Below are 14,021 nucleotides of genomic sequence, written 5' to 3' on the forward strand. Positions count from 1 at the left end.
TTAAGTAAAATAACCCAGGCACAGAAAGACAATATTGCACGACCACTCATATATAGAATCTAAATAGTTAAACTCATAAAAGTAGAGAGTAGAAGGGTAGTTACCAGAAGGTGGGGTAGTTAGTGGGGAGGAGAGGTTGGGGAGATGTTGCTCAAAGGATATATAATTATATTTAGGAGGAATACATTTCAGGACATCTATTGTTCAGTAAGGTGAGTACAGTTAATGGTAAGATATTGTATTCTTGAAAAATGTAAACAGAGTGGATGTTATATGCTCTTACCACAAAAATGATAAATATGTTAGGTAATGCATTTATTAATTAGCTAGATTTAACCATTCCACAATGTACATGTACTTCAAAACATTATGTTGTATACAATAAAACTCACAATGTTATCTCTTCACTCATAAAATAAATAAAAATAAAAATACTCAACCACTAATTCCCTCCCAAATCTTTAACATGTCACAGGAAAAAGATGAATGATAATCTAAATTGGCTAATTCTGAATTACCTACTGTAACTGACATCAGTGAGGGCTATATGTATGCATGGTAAGTAAGGCCAGTACTCTTGTTTTTTATACTTTTATCAACATATATTGCACATAACATGACATTCACCCAAACCAGTAATCTTTTTATACCTAATCAAAATAATGTAACTCAGACTAACTTTAGAATATAAGCAATTTAAAAACATGTTTTCATTCAAACTCATCTAACAACTATAATCTTAAGTTAAATTGCTTATGAGTTCACACATCTGGTACTCAAGAAACATGTTTGGCCCAAGGTACTGATTGTTTCTGTGAGCAGTCTTAACCACTATATTCCTAAAAGAGTAAACCTGCTTGACATGTTTCATTCATTCATACCCAGCTTTAATGTGAGCCCTTGAGTGAAACTAATTTCTCTTCAATGACATCTTTTGCCTAGAATCAAAACACCTTTACTAACTCCTTTTATATATCTCTACAAAAGATTTAATATACTTTTCCAATGGACTATTTTACAAAGATCCCATTTATCATGTACTACCTCCATTAATATAAAAGAATAACCTTGACATATTTATCAAATCAGTACCTTCAAGATGCAAAAGATGCATTTTCCTCAATATTAGATTTCATTAGCTCAGTCTCTCTGAAAACACTTCTAACCACAGGTTTAGCAACACAAACATCAGTCTTATAATAAATTTAAAAACGGAATGACCTCCACATCTATTCTTTTTATTGTTTCCAAAATATATATAAATAAATAAATAAATCCAAAGATTTCAGATTATAAAATATCTGAATCCACAAATAATTTATAAAATGCTCCCATGTACATAGGAAAAAAAATAGTTACTATGTAGAAGAGAAAGGAAACGGCTCAACAGTAAATAATTCCTCTTTGACCAGTTTGATAGCTTCAAAGTTATTTTAAGTGGTCTACACTTATGTTTAAGTCATATACAACTCCCAGATAATAATTCCAGGGTAGTGTTCCCCAAGCTTGCCTTGACTGACATGCTTAAAAATGAAGATCCCCACTCCGACTCAGACCTCCAAAATCAAACACTTCAGGTGATTCCCTTAATAGAGCAAGTCTGGAAAATACTGATATTTGGGTGTTTAAAGGTCAGCTGTTTACTCACTCCTCAAGTTTATTACCTTCTGAAAATGAGAACAGGGGAAAAGTTAGCAAAGAAATATCACCCTGAATGTCTCCTCACATTTAGTTTACCTCCTTACTAGATTAAGAAAAAGTATCTGCAGAACAAACATTGCACAGAAAATGAACACCACTACCAGATCCTACTTTGTAACCTCTACCTGGTTCCATCAGAAAATGACTTCCAGTGGATTTTCTCTTTGCCCCACTAAGGCAGTTCAATCATCCATCCACTCATCTACCCACTCACTTACTACCTGGCTCATTCATTCTTTCAACCAGTATTTACTAACGGTCTTCCACAAGCACTGTGTTAGGTACCAGGGAATCATAAAACAGTGAACAAGGCCAGTCCCAGTCCCTGATCTTATCAAGTTTTTACAATCAACTATGGAGTGATAAGGGTCAATCTGAAAATCACATAAACATACATAAGAGTTGTAATAAGTGCTATGAGAGAGATACACAGAGGTCAGGAAAGGTCTTTGAGGAAGAGGCTGAACTGAAAAATGAGGAGAACTTCTCTAGATAAAGAACTGTGGGTAGGCAAGGGTATTCCAGAGAGCAGCCATGTCACATGCAAAGTCCCTGGGTCAGGAGTGGCCATGTTGTGATGGACAACTGAAGGGAGGCTGGTGCAGATAAAGCACACAGGAAGTGGAAGAGCACAGTGGGACATGAATGGGAGGAGGCAATGTAAATCCCAGAGCAGTTAAGACCTCACAGGCCCTGTAAGGATTTGCAGCAAATGAGAAGTAACTGAAATGTTCTAAAATTGAGGTGAATGATCCTATCTGCATTTTGAAATAATCATCTATCTGAAAGTCTGGATAGGACAAAAATGGATATAGGGAAACCACATTATTCTAGTGGTCCAGGGCAAGAGATGATAGTTGGAGTAGCATGATAGTGGAGATGGATTAAAATGGGCAGATTTAAGTATATATTTTGGAAGTTAAACTGACAGGATCTGGAAATAGATGGGCAATGGTGGGAGAAGGAAGGAGATAAGAAAGTGTCAAGGGGCCGTGGTAGCCTGTCAAAACACTGCTATTCTGTTGTTCTCTTGAATTACATGTCAAAATATTTAATACTAAAATTATGCTCATAATTCTATTCCTCAAACTTTTTTTTTGGCAAACAAGCAGATGTGCTCCCTGCCCTCAAGGAGTTACAATATACCAAGGAAGACTGCCCTTCAACAATTATTTCCAATGGATGAGCATTAAAAGGGACGATGGCCCTGAAGCATGACAGCATGAAGCAAGGCTGTCTATTCATCAGAAAATGATCAAGGAAGGCCTGCCCCACTCCACCCCCACCCCCAAAAAATGGCATTTGAGGCAAGACCTCGGCATTTCAGGTAAAAGCAGTAACATATATGAAGGCCTAGGGGCAAAATAAAATGTAGCTGTTTAAGAAACTAAAATAAGTTCAGTTTGGATAGAGTATATACAGAATTTATTACGTGAATTTTTAATTCAGTAAGCATTTATTTGCTATCAAGCAGCAATGCTAAGTACAGAGGATATAAAGATGGCTAAGCATACAGTATAGTACCATTCAAAAACTCTCACTAAACAATACCTTACATTTCTACATACATTTATATGTGCACATAAAAGTATTTAAAATGGAATATTTATATTGTTTTAATTGTTTAATAACCACTCATATGTTACTTGTGTAATTATTAAAGTATACCAAAAGAGGGAAGAAAGCAGCATCAAAATGCTAGCAGTGGTTAATTCTATATGCTAGGAATGGAGACGATTACTATTTTCTTCTTTGAATTTTTGCTGGTTTCTAAAACAGAAAGATGGTATCTGCCCTAGGAAGTCACTATGATATACAGATAACATGGGGTAACACTAGTGTTAATCTCTATCCCATCACAATGAACAAACCACACTCTCACCCCAATCTCTGCTGCTCTAAGTAGTACAAATAACACTGAGCAAGATTCTTTCCTGTTTATGCAGCAATCAATATATTTAACTGACTATAGTGTTGTTTATGTAGCCAGTGCAGGCTATCTATCATATTTCTGGAAACTTCTGGAAAGTTCTGTCAAATATTCGCTACTTTTATTTTAAGAGGCACAGAATGGACACATGTCTTCTCTTTGCTGTTCATCATGCCCTGCATGCATGGACCTTCACAAAACAGCTGAGGATACCTGCAGGACAGAAACGGAATGCTTCCAAATATGATGCCACAGCTATCTTAGTTATAAGGTAGTATGCATGATTAAAATGTAAATTAAGGGGGAAACATTAATAAAAGTTGCATTAAATTCACATTTCCTGAATTGTGAGCCTCCTCTTTTCCAGTAATGCTCTCCTACATTACTTCTACTCCATGTAGTCACTGGTCCCCAAAAAGGAACATGGTAATGAGACTCAGGAGACCTGAGGTAGATATCTGTCTCTGTCTATAACCAGCTCCATGACTTTGAACAAGTCACTTCTGGCCTGTTTCCTCATGTGTAACAAGAAGGGGCTTATTTGGGAGGCCAAGCAAGAGGGTAACTTCAGGTCAGGAGTTCGAGGCCAGCCTGAGCAACACAGCAAGACTTCCATCTGCTAAAAATTTAAAAATTAGCCAGACATGGTAACATACACCTGTAGTCCTATCTACTTGGGAGGCTGAGGTGGAAGGACTGCTTGAGCTAAGGAGTTTGAGACTGCAGTGAGCTATGACTGTGCCACCACACTACAGCCTAGGTGACCAAACAAGACCCTGTCTCCAAAAAGGGGGGGGGGGGTAGATTTAATATCTAAGGTTCTTTCTAAGCCAGAATTCTTTATTTCTATAACTTTTTATTGTCTTTTAACTGTTTCTTAAGAACTTTGGCAGATACTAAAACAAACACAGATATCACTATTGACTAAGAGAAAGTGAGTTGCCTTTATGGTTTGAGACTTTTTTAAGTATTGAAAATAAAAAAGAATTAACTTTTTTTAAACAACTGGTTAAAAGACCCAACAGTGAGGGAGCTGAAACCAGTGCAAATGATGTAAAAGAACATTTTAAATATAGATAAAGACCTGAACACCGTTGCTCTTTCACTTCTCATTTCCACAACTTGACTGCTGACCAGAGCATTGCTACCATCGCCTGCACAACAAAGTCAGGGCAAGTGTTTTTCTGAGAGATTATAAAGGAGCATGTGGGAGATGTCTCAATCTGATATGTGCTGATCCTGCTCCAAGCCAAGGAAGCAAGAGCAATAAAAGCTACCCTGGAAACAAGGTACAAGTGGTTGCTATTTTCAGAGGCTCAAAAGAAAACGCTCAATTCAGTCCTGTTTTATCTGAATTGTGAGGGGCACCTATATTTCATAATAATAAAACACTGTTAAAAGCTTCTATCATGTAAATACTAAAGAAGCCATTCATACATGAAGAAATGAACACAACATTTCTATGTTGTCATATCCAATAATTTTCTTAAAGTATGGCATTCACGTACTGGCAAAGTTAATGCACCTCCTTGTCTATGTAAATTGCCAAAGAATCATTCAGATGATCCGGTCTTTTGTTCACACCTTAAATGTTTAAAACCACCACAGTAATAAGTACCTAGCCCTGACTTCCTCTGGGAAAATTTCATCTAAGCAATAACAATCAGGTACTAAAATCATCCCCAGCAAAAAGGGAATAATTGTTACCAGTTACCTCATTCTTCTTGTAACGATGGAAGTCACTGAGGTTCAAAACACTGCTCCTGAGAAAATTATTGCTTAAAATTGTAAGTACACCCAGTTCATTGTTGAAGTGCTTAAACTGAGAATATTTTTTAAATAAGCTTTCAGAATCAAGTGAAATCATATTTGCCACCTGGTATACAGCACTTACAAGTGAGAGTTTCTTGGTGATGCTGACCTCAACCACATAACAACCCACACTGTAAATTTCTCTCCTTCCCGTAACAACTTGTGGCTTGATCATGCATTAATTCGTCTAAAATTGTTCTTAAGCCTGCTTATATTTTAGCTTGTACAAAGTCACCAATCACTCATCCATGGCAACCAGGTGGATAAATCCACCACAAGTCATCCTAATTATAAAAACTATTTAAAAGTTGTGTGGGAGGTTTGAAGGTAAGAGGAAAATAATAAGTTATAAAGCAGTATCTTACGTAAAATGTAACCTTTCAATCATCATAAGCCTACACAAAATCAAGATTTTATTTATAAAGAGGAAACCATCAAACTATGAATATCAGAGAACACAAGAGTAGGGATCCAAGCAAATCTGACACACAATTCCTGAATCAGTCAGTGTATGTGTACCTACCATGCACCATGGAATTGTGCTAAGAGATAAATATGTGTTATAGAACAAGGTCAGCATGGTCCTCTCTCCACGTAGAGTTTGCATTTTCATTCTTTCAACATTAAGTGCCTACTTTGTGCTAGACACTATGTTAAGACACCAGATTGACCAAGCCATACTTCCTCCCCAGAGGGACCTGTGACAAGATCACAAGAAACAAGTATATGACCATACATAATCCAGCTATCATCCTCCATGGATCTTTCTAGCAGCCCCTGGTACCAATAACCTGGCTCGGCAAACAGAGCCTAAGCATGTGAAAAATCAGGAGACATTTGGATACATGTGGCCTAATACAAGGATAAAAAAGAAAAACTGATGAATTACAACAATTTTGGTTCCACTGGAAGCAGATCCTGGCAAGTAATCTATAGAAAGCAATTTAAAAAATTTTTTCAGGACTATCTTGCTCCTTTCACATTATAAGTAAACAATATTTTATAAACAGACACTTAGTACTCTTTAGAACATGAATACCAGTATCAAATTCTTCATCTTTAGTCTTGTCTGACCTAGTAGTTCTCACTTGAAAATTCTCAGGAAAGACCAAAATGGCACATACACAAAAAAAGAAATAAGAAAGAGGAAAACCAGCCAAAAATAATAAAGGAGGAGAAATGTAATTATGTAAGGCATAAAGTTAGTCATTTTTTGGCAAAGATACCCAATAAAAAAGTCAACACTGATACAATGATGAAGCTAAGCCCTATAAAATTGCTTCTTTCATGGAGATAATTGTGACTTTCTGTTGGTAAACTGATAAGCATCTGGATACTAAGAGAAGAGAGGTTAAAACTGATGTATTCAATTTTAAGTCAGCAATATGTAAAAACAAATGAATTTGAAGGTCATGCTCTAGTACAACTGATGTAGAGAGAAAATACAACCAGGAAACAACTAGGATACAGAAATTCATAAAGGCTTCCTGATTTTTGGTAAGGACTCCTTCAACTTGCAAACATCATGCATTTATGCACACCCTTCCCTCTGATTCAGTGGAAAAGCAGGCCCCATCCTATCCAAGGTGCTCTTCAGAAGCAGCATCAGCAAAGAGGGAAAGTCAGTGAAAACCTGGTGGGCTTTGAATCCAAGACCTCAGTTCAAATCGTGATTCAACAGTGTGGAAATTACTTCATCTCAGTAAGCAAAATTTTTCATCTGTGAAACCTTGCAGGGTTTCCAGAGGTTCAAAATGTTCATATGTGTTTGTTTTGTTTTGTTTACATAAGCATTTGTGTAAAGAAAATGACTAGATCATCAAATAAAGGGTATTTCTTCAGATAAAGCACTAGCTATGTCTAAGGAAGAGGACTAGTAATAACAAATCAAAAAAGGATAACAGAATTAAGGATGTCCATTACAGACAATAAACCAATAAAGCCCATCTTCTAGGTGATAAGACACCTAATACATAATCATTTTGTTCTGCTTTGAACCTCATGCTGTTCTAAGATTTGACCAGTTAGGGGCAATCATATGTACTGATATTAACCAGTTAACAAGAATGTATTCAGCACTGTCTAAGGTGTCTTGAGATTTTTTTAAAAGCAAAATAAAAGGAAATATATGACTTAGTGCCAGAATTGGACCACAGGGATAGATTATATAATATTCATTGAGGAAAGAATAAAAAGGAAGAAAACTGGAATTACAGGAAAAAAATTCATGATGAGAAAGGCTAAAAAGAAAAAAAAAGGAATTAGAATGTAGGTGGTGGGTTTAAAAATGTTCATTATAAAATTCTTAGAATGTTTCTGTATGTTTAAAATTTTTCCTCAAAATTTTGGAAATAAAAGAATAAATTACATCTGTTAAGTCACTCAGATAAAAGAAAAATATAATTAGAATGAAGATGCATACAGCCCATCTGAGATAGCAAGAATGCTGGCCAGATCAGCGAACAGGACATATATTAAGACAAGTGAGACATAAGACTGAATATTAATTTTTTTTTTTTTGAGGCAGAGTCTTGCTCTGTCGCCCAGGCTGGAGTGCAGTGGTGTCAGCTCACTGCAAGCTCCGCCTCCCGGGTTCACGCCATCCTCCTGTCTCAGCCTCCACAGTAGCTGGGACTACAGGCGCCCACCACCACGCCCGGCTAATTTTGTTTTGGTATTTTTAGTAGAGACAGGGTTTCACCGTGTTAGCCAGGATGGTCTCAATTTCCTGACCTTGTGATCCGCCTGCCTCGGCCTCCCAAAGTGCTGGGATTACAGGCATGAGCCACTGCGTCCGGCCTGAATACGAATTTTTCTTGTTTTAGTTGTTTTCTTTTTTTTTTTTTTCTCATCAATATGGACATCTTCATGGCTCCAGTATTTTTGGAAACCATATAAAGCAAAATCCTTTAACAATAATCTAGGACTCTCTAAGAACTGACTCAGGCCATCCTAATCCTATAAATTACCCTTATCCTGTAACTCCAAATAGACACCATTTAACAGCATTTACAACCAAGGCCTAATCTCAAATTTCAGTTATTAAAATGAAATAAATTCTGCAAAAAGTTTACCATAAAAATTAATAAGACAGTGAATAGCTTTTTACAGGAGAAAAATCCTATTAAATGATAACCATTAGCAAGGAGAAGCTTGGTAAGCTTTAAACCCTAATAACCACAAAATTTGGATTTCAACACTGTACTCTATTTTTTTCCAATTTAATAGAAAAGCATAACTGCTATCATTAAGTAGAAGCTAAAGGCAACGTGAATTTTAAGCTAACAATGTGAGGACTTAAATATGTATATAAATGAAACAGACCAGCTACTTATCCATAACCCAAGCAAAGCAATTAGAGGCTACTTTTCACCATAAGTCCATTTTTTCTTGAAGTAATAATACAGTGGGTTAGTAAAAGGATATATTACCAGCATCAGGAATACTTACTGAATAGCTAAGAAGAAAATACTGCATTAGTTGGCATTTGGGCTGTGTTCAAAATTGGCTTTAAAAAAATTAAGAAGGCCTATAAATGGAAAAAGCACTCTTTTTAGAAAAAAAAAAATCTCAAGAACCTTTCGAAAATCAAAACTTAGAAGAAGTGAGACAGAGGAAATAAGAAAAAGGTAGTAACACTCAGAACCTAAAAAAAGAAGGGTACAAAATATTAGAAAGTGGGCATTAGGCAATAACATGAGTAATGGAAAAGTATCACTAGAAACCATGTGACAGCCAGTTTCCAAAGCACGGTCATCCAAGTACCAAGCTTTGCTGTTCCTTATCTACTTTGCTACCTCTCATTTTTTCCTACTATCTGACACTGCTTCATATTCACTTCTCTTACACTGCAGCCCTACTTCGGTCTTATTTTAGAATGGTACAAGGGTCTTATTAGGGCTCAACAATAAGCGGAATTGAAAAACTTTTTTAAAGAACATGGTTTCTGGGTCTCATGAAAATCCTATCCTGATCCCTACTCTTCATGCCTCAAATATATTGCTATCTATACTAGAATGCAAATGCCTTTACTAGAATGCCATATCAACTCAAGTCATACTTACAACATGGCTTTTCCTTTGATCAGGGTTGGGAGTAAGGAGTAGGAAGGCTTCTCAAAAGAACCAGGCCACTAGACCCCAAGGGACAAAAATGGAAAGAGAAAGTCACAAAAAAGTAGGACTGAAAAATATAATTTAACCAGCAAACTTATAGCTAGCCCAGGGACTATTACTACTCTTTACAAAATGATAAATACAAAAAAATTAGAAACACAGGCTCCCCCATCAGGAAAGCACATTAAGGCTCCAATTAGTCTGTCAAAAATAAAATCCATTCAGACTATGGCTTCAAGATTTGGAAAGGTGCCCACAGCCCATGTATGGCAGCTGCAAGTCCATGGGGAGTTCAAACAGCAACAGTGCAGACTCAGTACTGAAGATGCAAGCCAGAGGAAAAGATTTATGCAATTTAAGGTGAAAGCAACAGAAATAAACTCCCTTGGAATGAGTGCTTATGGTCCTTTTAGCTTATAAGTGCAAGTGTACCCACAAACATGCATGCACACTTGCTGAAATGGCAACAAAGGCCAAGTTAGCAGCATATGTTAAAAAAGAAAAAGTAAAAATAAATATATAAATAAATAAAACAGCCAAGAGGCCAGAGTACAAAGAAGCTCATCCTGAGTGGCCTGGAGATAAAAGCAGATGGAGCACAGCATTACCCAGACTCAAGTGTCTGTTGCACAAAAAATCCAGGTATTATAACGAGCCTGTGGTATTACAGCAAATGGAACTGCGATCTCATTTAGATTATTCTCCACTCTTATATGCCTTGTTTTGATTTCTGCATACTTGCCTATAAATTGGAAGACATTGTTTTAAGATACCTGTGAAATTTCATCAACTGTGGCTAGAGTTGAAATCTTAACTTCAACCTTAAGAGAAACACTAAATCAGAACTACAAAGCTGACCCGCTCCTAAATTTCTGATGATCCATGGAAACTGTGTGAGATAATAAATGTGTTAAGCCACTGATTTGGGTGGTTATTTGTTTTGCAGAAATGACTAATAAAATACAAAATGCACAAAAAGACCCAAGGGCGCAAAGAAACTTGGTATTTGATAAAGTCGACATTCATATTGGGAAGAGAAGTTGAATTAACAAGTTATGTTGAAACAATTAGCTACAATTTGGAAGGAGAATAAAATCAAAGCTAGATATTTATTAAATTCATTATAAGAAAATATATTCCAGATAAGCCAAACATTAAATGTAATAAATAGAAATATAAAAATAACAAGAGAAAATAAAGGCAACAGTCTTTTAAGGGTAGAAAGAGGTCTTTCTGAACATTTTACAAAATCCAGAAAACATGAAAGATAAATACTGATAGATTTCACTACATAAAAATCAAAACATACCATAAATAATGTTAAAAGACAATCAGCAGGACATAAAAAATTATAATATCAGTATCTCTAAAATTACACAATTCTTATAAAGTATAAGAAAAAAGACAATAATTTTGAGAGAAAGGTATTTCACTGAAACAAAATATGGACAGTATATAAAGACATAAAAAGATGTACAAACACACTAATAATAAAATCAATATAAATAAAAACAAAGTACTAGTTTAGTCTATCAAACTGACAGATTTAATATGGTAATATGTACCAAAATGTTACATGAATATACCTTCTGATGCAGAAACACCACTCCAGGAATTTATTTTATGGATGCAAAGATATGATCAACGATATTCAACATACCATTTTTATTGCAGTGAAAAAATGAAAACAACCAAATGTTCACAAATATGTAAATTATGACATGCATACAGTAGAGTAATTTGCAATCATTAAAAAGAACAATATATCGTTATATTGCTTGAGATTCTCCTCCAAAAAAGTTGGAAAATTGCATTTTTAATATGAACCCATTTATGTGAAATTTTATACACACACAGCATCATCCTCATCGTCATCCTTATCATCATCATAGAAAGAGGTCAAATAATAAAGAATATGAACCAAAATGATAACAGTATTTATTTGCAATGAAAGGAATTTCACTTTATGCTTTATATTTTTCCATATTACTTAAATCTTCAGTAATAGGTATTTAGTATCTTTATATACTAAAACAAAATTAATATTACAGTCTTTTCTGCTACAATAGCTATTTCTTAATGTAAATTAGCTCATATATAGGAAAATGACGTCAGTCTTACGTGAAAGCTATGCTGGTTCATACACAATTTTCCCCAGTACATGAAGGTTTTGATTCAACCAACAGCAAGTCTTCTCCCAATTAAAGTGAAAGTCTCATTTGGTGGCTTCAAGACTTTCCACTGTTAAAGGAGGCTGAGCATACCAACGAAGAAATGCAAAGACATTTTCCCCTGTGTTTAAAATAGAATAAAATCAACAGATCAATATCCTAGAGCAGATTTTCAACTTTGATGAAATTGGTCTTTATTAGAAGTAGATGACTTTAAGGACCTACAACAAAGGAAGAAAACCAGGGTTTCAAGCTAAGACTGATGTGATGCTGGGTGCAAATGCAAGGAGGGAGTTAATAGTGCTCTTGTTTTTATGAAAACTTCTATTTTCCCAGCTCTGTTTACAAAATGTCACTGGTTTCAAATGATCTGTTCCTAGCCCTATTTTCTTTATAAGCCCTAAAATTTTATGGTATAATTTTGCAGAATTAAAGATTTTTCAGGAATGCATGTATGTCATTAATAGCAGAAATGCCTCTACTATTCTGAGTAAAATGCAGTAAGGTAGAGAAATGTTCCATATCAAAAAGAAACAAAAAACAAAAAAAGGAAGCAAAAAAGAGAAATGAAGGAAGGGAGGGAAGGAAAGAAAGAGGGGGAAAAAGAGCAAGAGGAAAGAAAAAAACTGCACACTTCACTTTGTTTTAGTGAGAGTGTCTAGCCGGGCGCGGTGGCTCACGCCTGTAATCTCAGCACTTTGGGAGGCCGAGGCAGGCGGATCACGTGGTCAGGAGATCGAGACCATCCTGGCTAACACGGTGAAACCCCATCTCTACCAAATATACAAAAAATTAGCCGGGCGTGGTGGCGGGCGCCTGTAGTCCCAGCTACTCGGGAGGCTGAGGCAGGAGAATGGCATGAACCCGGGAGGCGGAGCTTGCAGTGAGCCAAGATCGCGCCACTGCACTCCAGCCTGAGCGACAACGCGAGACTCTGTCTCAAAAAAAAAAAAAAAAATAGTGTCTAATGAAAGATATTAAATGCAGGGCAAAACAATCTCATTAATATTCTTGATTTATACCACACATTTTGATTCTATATGAGATATATCTAAAGAAATGGTCTTTGCCCCATCGGACACTTAAAATCTAAACAAGGGAGTGAATTAAACAGTCATCAACTATGGTGGGGCAGGAAAAGGGACTAATCCAATTAACTTCAGGACACAGTTATTTAATTATACCCAACCCAAGGGTATAGAGTCAAATACTATAGGCGGTATTTGGGCTGCGAAGTTGGGGGGTGGGGAATGCAAACAGTGAGAGAAACAATTGTGAAACTACTTAAGATACATTGTAGGACTCAGCAAATGAGTTGGGAGAACAGCGGTGACTGTGGGAAAAGGGAGATAAAAATACACAGTGGGAATCAGGGAAGAATGCTGTGGGGCCCTGGAAGCAAAACCATATAGAAGTAGCAATGAGTATATGTAGTACTCAATTCTTAGGGTCTAATACCATTCCCTACTCCAAAGAATCAGCACTCTTCAGAGTAAAGGTTGATTCTGGGGCTGTGGTGGGGAAGGTTTAAGATGAGCCTGAAACATTTTCTTTGGCCACTAAGAAGTGCTTAGAAAAAAGATGGAAGTACATCAAAAGGAGACGGGAGCTTGCCTGGTGATCCCACTGGCTAAATACGAAAAAAATTTGATTACTTATTAAATAAAGTCAGTAATGAGTTTAAACTACTGGAAAAACAGCTTTGAATTTGCTAATTTTCTGAATCTGAGCAATACTTTAAAATATGGGTTTTAGCTTCAAAAGGTAAATCAGGTAATTTCATTTTATTTAAGTAATACCATGAAAATAATGTTACAAACTACTAAGTTAAATACAATATGAAATATTGGTGGTGGGTTGTTTTTTGTTGTATTTTGGGGTTTTTTTGAAACAAGGTCTCCCTCTGTTGCCCACACCGGAGTGCAGTGGCATGATCACGGCTCACTGCAGCCTCAATTCCCAGGCTCAAGTGATCCTCCCACTTCTGCCTCCCAATAGCTAGGACCACAGATGCACACCACCAGGCCTGGCTAATTTTTTGTATTTTTTGTAGAGATGGAGTTTCACCATGTTGCCCAGGCTGGTCACAAACTCCTGAATTCAAGTGGTCCACCAGCCTCAGCCTCCGGAAGTGCTGGGATTACAGACGTGAGCCACTGTGCTCCGCCTAAAATATTGTTTTAAAATAAGTCCCCTTTATGATCATTCTAAGAAATTTGTTAGAAAAGAAGTTCCCTTGCACATATAAAAAAAAATTTTTCAATTTATAAATTATCCTTCTACACTAATTTC

General features: G+C 36.2%; 1 protein-coding gene across 11 annotated transcripts in view; it reads right to left on the reverse strand.

The window, feature by feature from the left end:
* The window catches only part of IMMP2L (inner mitochondrial membrane peptidase subunit 2), an 888,292-nt gene that overhangs the window by 848,395 nt on the left and 25,876 nt on the right, over positions 1 to 14,021 (reverse strand). The window contains exon 3 of one of the 11 annotated variants that reach the window (XM_063708728.1): positions 11,680 to 11,850. The exons of the other annotated variants lie outside the window; for them this stretch is intronic. Within the exon in view, the coding sequence (XP_063564798.1) occupies positions 11,680 to 11,721 (42 nt within the window). The 5' untranslated portion in view covers positions 11,722 to 11,850. The remainder of the gene's footprint in view (positions 1 to 11,679; positions 11,851 to 14,021) is intronic. 11 annotated transcript variants of the gene reach the window in all.

This window comes from Gorilla gorilla, chromosome 6, assembly GCF_029281585.2.
Source record: "Gorilla gorilla gorilla isolate KB3781 chromosome 6, NHGRI_mGorGor1-v2.1_pri, whole genome shotgun sequence".
Classification (NCBI taxonomy): Eukaryota; Metazoa; Chordata; class Mammalia; order Primates; family Hominidae; genus Gorilla; species Gorilla gorilla.